Genomic DNA, 12,132 nt, shown 5'->3' with positions numbered 1-12,132 from the left:
ACTTTGAGTCGGTTAATAACCTCACCTCTATCACTCACAAAATTTAGCTGCAAAACCAAACCAAACACGCCTGTGCCATTCATTGTGTTCACTTTGAGTCGGTTAATAACCTCACCTCTATCACTCACAAAATTTAGCTGCAAAACCAAACCAAACACGCCTGTGCCATTCATTGTGCCATTCATTGTGGCACGTTACATGTCCTATTTCATTTGATTTCCCATTAATTTTATTGAAAAAGGAAATGCTTCAAACTAAACCGTAGAGAAGAAGAACATATAGGCCTCTGGTTCTTGAAACCAAACATGGCCACGATGCGCAAATTGTCGTTTTGCAAGCCCCCCGATGGCCTTCTCGAGATCTCTGACAGAGTTTATGGTATATCCTTCTCTTTTCTTCCTTCATTTGCTTCATTTCATTTTGCATTCTTTGTCATGCATGATACATATGTATATATTTATTTTAATTGATTGATATTGTTGGAACATTTTATGTTACTGTAGTTTTTGATTGCTGTTTCGGCATGGAACATGATCGGAATGAACAACATTACAAAGTCTACGTGGATGGGGTGGTTGGTCAATTTCGAAAAAACGTTCCTGACGCTTCAATTTTGGCATGCAATTTCGGTGAGGAAGAGACAAATAGCAAGATGGCCAATGTTTTGTCCTTGCATGATGTTACTCTCATGGACTATCCTCGCCACTACCTAGGTTGCCCCGTGCTAAAAATGGAAACCATGTGCCTCTTTCTAAGGTCGTGTGAAAGTTGGCTCTCTAATCGTCACCACAATGTCTTGTTGATGCATTGTGAGCGTGATGGTTGGCCAGTTTTGGCTTTCATGTTGGCTGCATTGTTGATTTTGATGAAGAAGTGTGATGGTGAACAGAGGACTTTGGATATGGTTTACAAGCAAGCTAAGCGCGAGCTTTTGCATTTGTTGATGCCAGTGAATCCCATCCATTCGCAACTGAGGTATTTGCAGTACGTTTCAGGGAGGAATAGGACCTTAGACTGGCCTCCATTGGACAGGGCTATCAGGTTGGATTGTATCATTGTCAGGTTTATCCCAAACTTTGTTGGTGAAGGTGGTTGTGGTCCGGTGTTTAGAATTTATGGACAGGATCCTTTTCATGCCGATAAGAATCCAAAAATCTTGTACTCAACGCCCAAGATAACCAAAAATGTCCGGGCTTACAATATGGTGAGTTTACCTCTTGCTTCATGTATCTCCTCTTTTTTGGGAAGTTCAAGAATTCCTTTTGTTGTGCATATAGAGAAGAAATTTATTAAAGAAGTTCATTCGTTTCTTTAGACTATTTCTGTTTGTTGATGATGTTAGAAGAACATGTGATTCTTTGGTGGTACACACTGATTACATATATTGTGACACATTTAATAATTGTCATGCCTCCGCCTAACAACTTAAGATTTTAAGAGAGTTGTTTCTTTTCTTTCTAGAATATCAGAGCCTTAATGTCTACATGGTTAGAACTTAAATACTAGTTACCAGCATTCTTCATAATCAAATTAAATTTCTGTATAAGGAAAGTAGATCCGTGCAATATCCATTGTTTAAGTTCAAAAGTCATTCTTGGGCCTGAAACTAACAGTTTGAGCTTTTAGGATAATTGGTGTTTAACGATTGTAATAACAAACAAATATTTAAAAAATCAATCCCAAACATTAAGCACTTCAACAGTACTTGATCAATATATTTCTAATCGAATAAAAGACTATTGTGTTGTGTCAATTTATTTAAAGCAAATGAAATGGGAGGAAATATGTCTTTTTCCCTTTCGTCCTCGTCCTTCATTGCTGGTTTCATCTTCAGTCATTTTGATTTGCACAGTCCTTGGAGCAGGATTGACTAATTAAGTTTTAGTTGTTCAGAAGCCTAGCATCATCAGTGATAGAATCATGCATGTATATACATGCTGTTGAAAAACATGTAGTGCTTTACTCCTCTTTGATTAATACAGGAATTTTATTTTAAGATGTGTCTTAGTTTGTGATCCAAATTTTTGTTGGGATATTTAAGTATGATGGAGTTTCACATTAGTTGGTAATGGGTTAAGAGAAGTCCATATAAGTTGGAAGATCCATGAATTAAATACCTTAAGGTTTTGGGTTGAGACATGGTGGCAAACCCACTTGCTACAGTTGGGCTAGCTTAGCCGATATTGTGGTCCACTATCCCCCCATAAGCTCCCTTTGGCCCACCTGATAATGGTATTAGAGTCGGCTTAGGCTCAGGCTAGGAAGGTGTTTAGCTAGAGGCGGATTGAGTACTTGGGCTTGGGGTACTCAGAGAAACTTTTGTTGAGGGGGAGTATACTAATGTGGGGTTTTACACTTGAGGAGGAGATTGTGGGATATACAAGTGTGATAGAGTCCCATATTGATTAGTATTAGGTCAAGTGAAGTCCATACAAGTGGGAAAACCCGTGAGTTTAATGCCTTAAGATTTGGGTTGAGATATGGTAGCAAATCCGCTTGCTACGATTGGTGGTGATCTCCGCCTGCCTGACATTCTCTACCACATTGCAGCCTTCATCAGAATCAATAGTAATACCTAAATGAAAGAAGGATAGATAGTAGTATTGGGATCACAAACTTTAATAGGAATATCAGCATTTAGCACATCCCGGTGAAATTTCAACATGACTTTTTGCAAGAACCCAGATGAGTTCAGAGGGCCATTCTCTTAAACTTTAATATGCCTGAAATGTTCTCTGTGGTAGTTAATATTGTGTATCTTTTAATTTAGTCATGCAAGCCAGATGTTTCTGCAATTTGTTCAATATATTATAATTATGCTGAAATACTCTAATACTGTGTTGCAGGGAGATTGTGAAACAATTAAAGTTGATATCAATTGCCATATTCAAGGTGATGTCCTGATTGAGAGCATTAACTTGAATGGTGACATGGACAGGGAGCACCTGATGTTCCGAGCCATGTTCAACACAGCTTTTATTAGATCTAATTCCCTGGTACTTAATCGGGACAACATTGATGTTTTATGGTATGCTAAAGATTGCTTCCCAAAGGATTTCAGAGCAGAGGTACATCTCTTTTCCACCTATAATCGTGCAGTTATTCGAGATCAAATATTCCTAATGATTTTTTATTTATTTATTCTCTTTTTGGTTTATGGTTGTATTAAGATTCTTTTCTCCGAGAAGGATGCTGCTGCAGCAGTTCTTGAGAATGGCACATCATGCTTTGGGGAGAACGAAGGATTGCCTGTTGAAGCATTTTCCAAAATTCAAGAGATCTTTAGTTATGCGGACTGGATGAATCCCACCGAAGATCCTGCACTAAAAGTACTCCAACAGAGACGTGATTCATCTATCATACATGACAAGTTGAATACAAGTTCGGATAAGTATGTGGAGAGTGGCACTCTTTTGCATGGCAAAGGTCCTGAACAGCCTCAGGAGAAAAAAAATGAAGCAAATTGTTTCTTGTCTTCAACTAAGCAATCCCCAGATAATGATATGAGTAGAAAAGAGGATAAGATCATCAAGACTGGTTATATTCCACCACAGTATAGGAAGTCTGACATCCTCAGTCAAAAAACGCCTAGCTCTTTAGAAAGAACCTCAGACTCCAGTAATTGTGTAACAGATTCTGCAAATCCTTACAGAAAACAACATTCATATAATTTTGCCTTATCTGGTTCTGTGGATACCTCCTCTAGTGGTTCAATGTCACCACAAACACCTCCACAGCACTCTCCCTTGTCTAGCAGGGCTAAAAAAGTTCATGATTTCCCTCCTTATAAGGAATCAGATCTTAATAGTCTTTTGCCTTTGAAATCAAGACATCCACTTACTGAAGAAACTGAATCTCAATCACAAGACAAATGTCAGTCATTTAATATTAGCTCTACAAATAGGACTCCATCCTCATGTGCTTGTCAAAATAAGTCACCGAATGATGATGTTTCTGATCCTCCGGCTTCTGCAATTAGGTCAACTCAGTCACCTCTTCCATCCCCTCAACTTTCTTCCCCAACACCTCCTTTAAAGAAGATTTTACCTGTTAGGACAAGACCTGATTCGTTCCCTTCAAAACTTCAAACCCCGCCACCTCCACCCACTCCTCCACTAAAGGAACATGTACAAATTAGAGCTGGACCTCAATCCCCACCAACTCCTCCAAAGGATGAAAAACAAATCAGAGCTGGAACCCCTCCTTCACCTCCAACTCCACCACCACCTCCTTGTCTTTCTGGGAAATCTGCAAGTCCTACTATAGCACCCCCGCCTCCGCCACCACCAGCTGTTCCTTCAGCTCCAGCTGCTCCACCACCTCCAACTTACTTTGATAAAGGAGGTGTAAAACCAGACAATGGTTTTCCCACGTCACTTTTGGTTGGTGGTGATGGACATAATGTGTCAGGCACACAAGGACATCGATCTACTTCATCCACTGGCTCAAAGGGACGAATTATATCACATACAAGCTCAAATAGTCAGACCAAAAAGTTGAAGCCATTGCATTGGTTGAAACTATCTAGAGCAGTGCAAGGAAGTTTGTGGGCAGAGGCACAGAAATCTGGTGAAGCTTCCAAGTAATGTTGATTTGGTTGTGGTGTCTCATTTTCAATGACTAATGCTCCTTTATTTTGTTTATGTGTCTTACATGATTCAGCTTTTATTATCCTAATGTAGAGCCCCGGAGATTGATATGTCAGAGCTTGAGAGTCTCTTCTCAGCTGCAGTCCCAAGAGCAGTCCCTTCCAAGAAGTCAAATGTCCAAAGCTCAGTTGGGCCAAAGTCTGATAAAGTGCAACTGGTAATTGAGATTTAGTTTGTAGTGGTACAGAGAGTGCTTCTACTCATTTCCATCATCTAGCTGTTTAAATTTGAATGTGATAGGTAAATCCAAGAAACATAGTTTCTAGGAATATATCTTTGAACTGGTTATTGTTTCACGTTGGCAACATATAAGTATATAGTTGCTAGGGGACTCATGTGAGGTTGTCATTGATGAACACTTTCAAAGATGACAAAGTGAAGTCTGAAAATTGATGTGCACAAAATTATTTTGAAAACTCTTAGAATAATATTGGTATTTAGCTAATCCATCTTGAAGCCAGTAGTGTCTGCGGTGTTTTCTTTCTCCCTACATATTATGGAATTATGAGAGTTCACTCCTTTGGTGCAGTGTGTGATATAATGAATGTTTATCTGTTTGCCGCAGTCTTCAAAAAAGATTTACTAATATGTATATTTTGTTTGGCTTTGGCATAGAGTTGGTATCATCTTACTTTTTCATTTTGACCAAGTTAAATATTGCTTGTCCTTGCAGATTGATCATACACGAGCATATAATTGTGAAATCCTTCTTTCAAAAGTGAAAGTGCCCTTACATGAATTCATGGTAAGATTGATGTTACTGTTACTGGCTTTGGGAAAGAAGGAAAACCAAATATTATTAATTGATAGGCTGTGCTATACATTTTAGAAAATTATGGCTTCATAGCTTTGTTCAATCTGATTCAGAGCTAATCTATATTTTAATTGTGATTCATGTTCATCAGAAGGTAAATAATGTCGGCATCACTTTAAGCATTCAACTATATAGAAGACTGGATCATTGTCCTGTTGCTGCTGCTGCTTCTTTCTTAACTTTTTAAATTTGTTTTTTTCTTTACCTAGTGGTTCTCAGTTTTGTTTGTAGAACCCAAATAAAGATCTCAATAAACCTGTTGCTTTATGATGTAATTTCTTGCCTACAAACTAAGAAACTGCTGCAGTAGATTTAGAGTAGTAACCTAACTGGAATTGTTAGTTTATCGGGCAATGAAGAATTCATAAAACAACTTCATGTGCAGTGATTTTAAAAGAGATAATGCTAGCATTTATAGTACATGTACAGATAGCATGTTCTCTGTTAGTAACACAAGCCAGTTGAAAAAAAAAAAAAAAAAAAACCTTATGACATAATCAGAGATAACATTATCTATATTTCTTATCCCTGATAATGGTTATATGAAAGAAACTTCGTCAGTGTTTTTTTTTTAGAATTAAGGTAGAGTTGGGTTGAATTGATCTGTGGAGAATATTACTTTGTATACCCAACCAGTTAAAAAGATGGTTAATATAGAAGTGCTAATTTTATATATCTCTTTAAACCTACTATGAAATGCAGTTATGACAATGCACCTATTTGGTAATGATTCAAAAATTGGGGAGGGGGAAGATTTATAATTTTATAGTTGCAATTTTCCAACAGCATCGTCCTTCTTTTGGTCTGTCAAGTACACAACTAGGAAAATCTTTTAAATAAGCATATTGGCTGGTATTTGTGCTACGTTTACTCTCCATTTTTGTTCTTTTCTTTCTCCAGTGTTGTGCATGATGGAATCATCTAGTCAAATTGACAAGTACTTATTGGATTTATCATTCATAAATCATAATTTATTTGGAATGTTCACAGAGCTCAGTGCTAGCACTGGAAGAGTCGGCATTAGACACTGATCAGGTTGAGAACCTGATGAAGTTTTGTCCTACGAAAGAGGAGATAGAAGTACTCAAGGTAGTGAGATAATAGCGTTAATTAATATGCAGAGTTCCTTAACATGATGGAAGTTCTCTTCGAAAAATTTAATAACTTCTGGTAATTGTTGAATAGGGTTATAATGGAGATAAGGAGAAGCTTGGACGATGTGAACAGGTATATTATTTTGTCCTTTGTATTTATTTATTTATGTAGCTCTTCTGTTTAACTTCAGTATGCATGAATATTTGAATTCTAGCTTTGCTTACACAGTTTTAACAATTAACTAGCTTAATACCCCTGTTGCACCGAACAATATAAAAATTTTAAATTCCAATTATAGTGAATATTGCATACATAGTCATCAATACTGACAATACATATTAAGAATTTTCAATTAAAATTTGAAATTTACACAATCAAATGCTTATTCTCCTAATTGAATAAGATGTATTTGAATTAATTTAAATTTTGAAAAGTAAGAGTAATTATCTTATTATTGTTCAAAAGAACAAATATATTTTATCATTCATGAGATATAATATTTGTATATAAAATTTGAATTGAACTTGAACTTTTTAAAAGTAGAATATATGAAAAAGAAAGCTTACTTATGGATGACGGAATTGTTTTAAGGAAGAACGAATTTGGAGGGAAAAAATGCAAGTATTAGTGACATGTGGCTCTTGCTTAAACTGTGTTTTATATAAAAGAAGAAAGATGCTTAAATTCAATGGTGGAGAGTACAGCTTTTTTAGTTTGGACTATATCTTGCCATTGTTTTTTATTATATCTTCATTTTTTTTTTCTTCATTACAGTTCTTCCTGGAGTTGATGAAAATTCCCCGGGTAGAATCTAAGCTCATGGTTTTCTCATTCAAGATTCAGTTTCACTCTCAGGTATAAAATTGCCATTTACTTTCTACAATACTAGGAAATAAAGGGCTTATAAATTGCTTTATAGTTTGACCCTAACATATTGTTTTGTAGGCTTCTGACCTTAGAGATAGCCTGCATGTTGTTAATGCTGCTTCAGAAGAGGCATGATAATCCTCCTTTATACTTACACTTTCTGGCATTTAGTTTTTTTTTTTTTTGTTCCACAAATAACATTTTGGTTGTCGCAATGGTTTTTTTTCAGATCAGGAACTCTGTCAAATTAAGGAGAATCATGCAAACAATACTTTCTCTAGGAAATGCTTTGAACCAGGGAACTGCCAAGGGTAAGATAAAATAAATGCACAATGAATCGTACATGTTTAGATTGCAAAGAAAAGTATAATCGTTTTAAGAATATCTCTGTTTTTGAAACAATTTAAATTCTTGCCAGATACACCTTCGTTATGCCGCTTAAAAGTGACATATTATTTGTGTGAATCTAATCCATAATCCTTATAAGTTTGTAAAGACTCGGGGCTCATGTCATCAGTATGCTTGTAAAACTCTTGTTTTCATTTCTGTTAACATTGTAAAATTATTCAAGTGCTTCTACCCAACAATTTAAATTTACAATTCTAGTGCTTCTATCCAACGTATTAAACTTTTGAATTAAACTAGTTGAATTCGTCCTTGACAAAATATTAGAGTCTCCTTCAATTAGTTACAAGGAGATATTGTTTCTCAAGTTGCATTGGACAAATTATCTTATGCAACAAAAATAAATAAATAGATGAGATCCACTAAGGTGAAGAGAGATAAAGAAAATAAGTGGGTCCGCCAAGTATAATAGTCTAGTGTATTGTCCTTGTTTAGTGCCCAAATAGGAGCGAACTTTTGGTGCGACGGTAGCATGTGCGACTTCCTTTCAAAATTTGCCACTTGGATTTATTTTTTTCTTTTTTCTTTTATTTTCATTTCAGTTTAACTTTCTCTCTTTATTTTTGATTGGTTTTCCCCACTGAGTAAATGGTACCACTGTTGTACCTTAAAAATTACCCCCAAATAGATCTTGGGTGGGGGTGAGGCTAAGGCTATTGCATCTTATATATGGTTTTGGCATTTGTGTTCCTTTGTACTTTCTCTTTTTACTTAGTTAGGGGGTGTTTGGTAAGCATATCTTTGGTACTACTGTAGTATGTACTCCTTTACTAAAAGTAGAAAATGATGATGGTTTAGGAGAAAATAACCATACAAAGAAGGGTAAAATGGTAAAAAAATATATTATTATTTCCAAATTAAGTAAATGATGCACTAAGTCTTCAGTACTACAGTAGTACTGAAGATATTTTCGTGTTTGGTAGAGGAATTTTCTTTTTTTTTACCAGAGAAATATAATTACTAGGAATATGGTGGGAAAATGAGTTTGGTAGAAGAGTTAAAAAAAGTTATTTGGTAGACCGAAATATTATCGGGAAAATTGGGTTAAATTTTCTGAGGTCTATATTTGGTTGAAGGTAAGATATTGATGGAAAGTGGTATTAGGGGTGTTCGCGGTCTGGATTGGATCAATTTTGGAAGCAAAAATCATTTGATCCAATCGCTTTGGTTTGATTACGTAATCATCCATTCGGTTTGGATTTTTTTTCAAATCCAATTCAATCCAATCCAATTTTTTTCGATTTGAATTGGATCGATTTTCGTTTTTTTGAAAAGCCTAAAATTTGTTTGATGATTATTGTGAAAATTACATTTTTTTTTTTTATTTTTTTTTTTTGATAACAAAATTACATATCTTTTGTATGTATTGATATTGTAAAGTTTTTTTTTTTTTTTTTAAATACAGAAGCATCAGTAAACGATAATCTAATTTTTTTGAGATACTCTACACAGACCAAATTTTGCTGATGGGGTATGACTAGGTTTTTTCTTGGATTTAGCTTATGCGTTAATGGGTCTTGAGTTTAGAATTTTTTGGGTTATGATTGGGGAAAAGCTCAAGTAGGTAGAGGGGAACTAATTTATTAGACTAGTTTGGATTGGATAGGTTTTCACCAACCAAACCAAAAATCGATCCAATCAAATTAAAATTTGTGGTTTTTTTTTTCGGATTTCGGTTTTTCGATTTTCGGTTAATTCAGTTTTCGGTTTTTCAGTTCGTTCACTGCAGTTTGAATCGGTTTAAAATTTGGATTAGTTGATGAACACCCTTAAGTGGTATTTCTTTACTTAGCCGGTAATCCCAAAATACCATATTGAAAGTGGTATTTTGAAACAGTAATTTTCATCACAAAATACACACAAATAACAAATTCTAGGCAATTTATTTTATTGGATTAATTTTTTTCAAACTTGTACCAAATATGATATTATTAGATATCTACCTACACTTTTCTAGCAATCCTAAAAGAAAACTCTTACCAAACACCCCCTAATGATTTTGTAAGTATTTTTTTATGTAGATTGAACTTTCTAAAATTTACTTCTTCTTTTTTTTTATTCCTACCCTTGAGAGTTTACTGGAAAGTAATTTTTTTAACAAAATAATAGAAGAAATTCTTTAAGACAAAAAAAATGATTACAAGGAGTTAGGAGGATTAGAGATTCTCCTTACAAAACAAAAGAAGAAGAGAAGAGCTCAAAAAATACATGTCAACCCAGGAAAACTGGAGTGTACTCTTCGGAGTTATGTGTTGGGTTATTTGGATAGAACGGAATAGCCTGGTCTTTGAGATCACAACGCTCACTGAGTATAGGATAGTCAGGAAGGCTTTAAACTTTTGTGCCAGCAGTTTTGGCGGAGAGGACTCTGGGAAGTATGGGAAACAACTATAATGGCAAGGAGGAACGATTCATTCGTTGGACTTTTCCTCTGGAAGGTTGGATAAAAGTGAACATCAATGGCTCTTGTAAGAATGACAGAGAAAGATCCGGTTGCGGGGTGTTGATACATGACAGTTCTGGGCTTTGGATAGCCGGTTTCACCAAAAACCTTGAATTTTGTTACGCAAAGAGTATCCAAGAGAGTGAGGCAACACTCTGTGAAACTCAAGGACTTTGTAGCTTGAGTGTATGTTCAGTTAGTAGGATGGTTAATAGTCGAGTTAGTTAACTGTCAGTTGGGAAGTGGGTTAGTTAGTTAAACTGGTTGTATAAATAGAATTTCTCTTGTAAAGAATAATCACTTCAGATAATACAAATTCTTGATTTCACTTCAATTTTCCATTTCTCCGTTAGGACATTCCTAACAATTGGTGCTTTCATTTTCTTGAATTTACGATGCGTCTGCAAGAGCTCGCTGAGGAGTTTGCTACGTTGCAAGCACGAGTTAAACGTGATAAGGAGGAGAACTTGCTCTTTCAAGGTCGCGTGGAGCAACGATTCGTCGAGAGTCGATCTGAGAATCAGGCTCAGTTTGCGAATTTGTCCACACAAATTCAGCAACTGCATAAGGCAATTCTTGGACGCGAAGATCGTGGTCGTCGCGAGTCTCAACCACGAAATCAACCACATGTTCAACAACCTGAAACATCATCTTCTCATATTCTGAATCGCGGTGAATTGGATTCCAGAAACCTAACCAAGGCAATTCGGTTAGAAATTCCACTTTTCAGTGGAACGGATCCAAACAATTGGATTTTTCGTACAGAGTTATTCTTTGTACTCCAACAAGTTCCAGAGGATTTCAAGGTACCGGTGGCTGGTCTGCGCATGGAGGGAATGGCGGCAGCATGGTATCAATGGATGTATCGAAGTGGCTTATTTCGTTCTTGGGAGGATCTCATAAAGGCCTTACGTGAACGATTTGGGGCTTCTACATACACGAACTTGAAGGGAGTGTTGTCGAAATTAACACAAACTTTTACGTTGCATGACTATTCAGCAATTCGAGGTATTACTCAATCAAGTGCCTGGCTTGGATGATGAATTGTATATGAGTTTTTTTATCTCCGGATTGCATACAGAGCTTAGAAGTGCGGTGCAACTCCGTCTACCTGTTACGTTGCATCAAGCAATGCAATATGCATTAGCTTATGATGATCACCATATGGAGTTAAGGAATTCGTTTTCTTCCGGTAACAGGAGATTTCCTTCGAAATTCTCCACTCCAACTTCTGAAGGAGCAGTTCCTTCTTCGACACCTGCACTAGTTCCTGTCAGTGCAAATTCCTCCACTACTCTCGTACCTCAAATTGGTCCTTCTAATTCGAGGTTAGCATTACCTGCTCCTCCAGCAATGAAAAAGTTCTCTCATGCTGACTTGCATAAGAAGAGAGAATTGGGTATATGCTATTATTGTGAAGAAAAGTGGAATCCTAAACATAGGTGTAAGAATAAATTGTTGTTAATGGTTGGTGATTTCACTGATGAGAATGAAGAGGAGGCGGAAATACTTTGGCAAACTACTGACTTGACAAAAGAGATACAGGATGGTTCTTTGAATGCTTTGCAAGCTACTGGTTTTGCAAAAGGGACACAGGATGATTCTTTGAATGCCTTGGATGACCACTCACGTACACATTCTTTGATATTTTCCTCGATCATTAACAATTGTGGGGTCTCCTTGTTAGTTGATTCAGGTAGCACTCATAATTTCATCAAGAGGCAGTTAGTGATTGACTTAGATTTGCCAATGATCCGTGCTAAGAAACTCAGGGTTTTCTTGGGCAATGGAGATTTTTTAGTGACTGATAGGAAGTGTCTCAGTGTTCCAATTAATTTGCAAGGTCACATTTTCTTGAT

At 36.2% G+C, this 12,132-nt stretch overlaps 1 protein-coding gene across 1 annotated transcript in view; it reads left to right on the top strand.

Moving 5' to 3' along the window:
* Nucleotides 1-305: 305 nt before the first annotated feature.
* LOC133299600 (formin-like protein 18) overlaps nt 306-12,132 on the top strand; it is a 50,952-nt gene continuing 39,125 nt past the window's right edge. Inside the window, exons 1-11 of the mRNA XM_061499070.1 lie at nt 306-378; nt 504-1,204; nt 2,847-3,068; nt 3,171-4,582; nt 4,683-4,806; nt 5,323-5,394; nt 6,454-6,552; nt 6,649-6,690; nt 7,333-7,413; nt 7,504-7,554; nt 7,655-7,736. Of these exons, the coding sequence (XP_061355054.1) occupies nt 306-378; nt 504-1,204; nt 2,847-3,068; nt 3,171-4,582; nt 4,683-4,806; nt 5,323-5,394; nt 6,454-6,552; nt 6,649-6,690; nt 7,333-7,413; nt 7,504-7,554; nt 7,655-7,736 (2,959 nt within the window). The remainder of the gene's footprint in view (nt 379-503; nt 1,205-2,846; nt 3,069-3,170; nt 4,583-4,682; nt 4,807-5,322; nt 5,395-6,453; nt 6,553-6,648; nt 6,691-7,332; nt 7,414-7,503; nt 7,555-7,654; nt 7,737-12,132) is intronic.

Source organism: Gastrolobium bilobum, unplaced genomic scaffold, assembly GCF_033153095.1.
Source record: "Gastrolobium bilobum isolate Gb01-03AN ecotype WA unplaced genomic scaffold, APGP_CSIRO_Gbil_v1 utg21774, whole genome shotgun sequence".
NCBI lineage: Eukaryota > Viridiplantae > Streptophyta > Magnoliopsida > Fabales > Fabaceae > Gastrolobium > Gastrolobium bilobum.
This window is presented reverse-complemented; position numbering and strand designations above follow the sequence as displayed.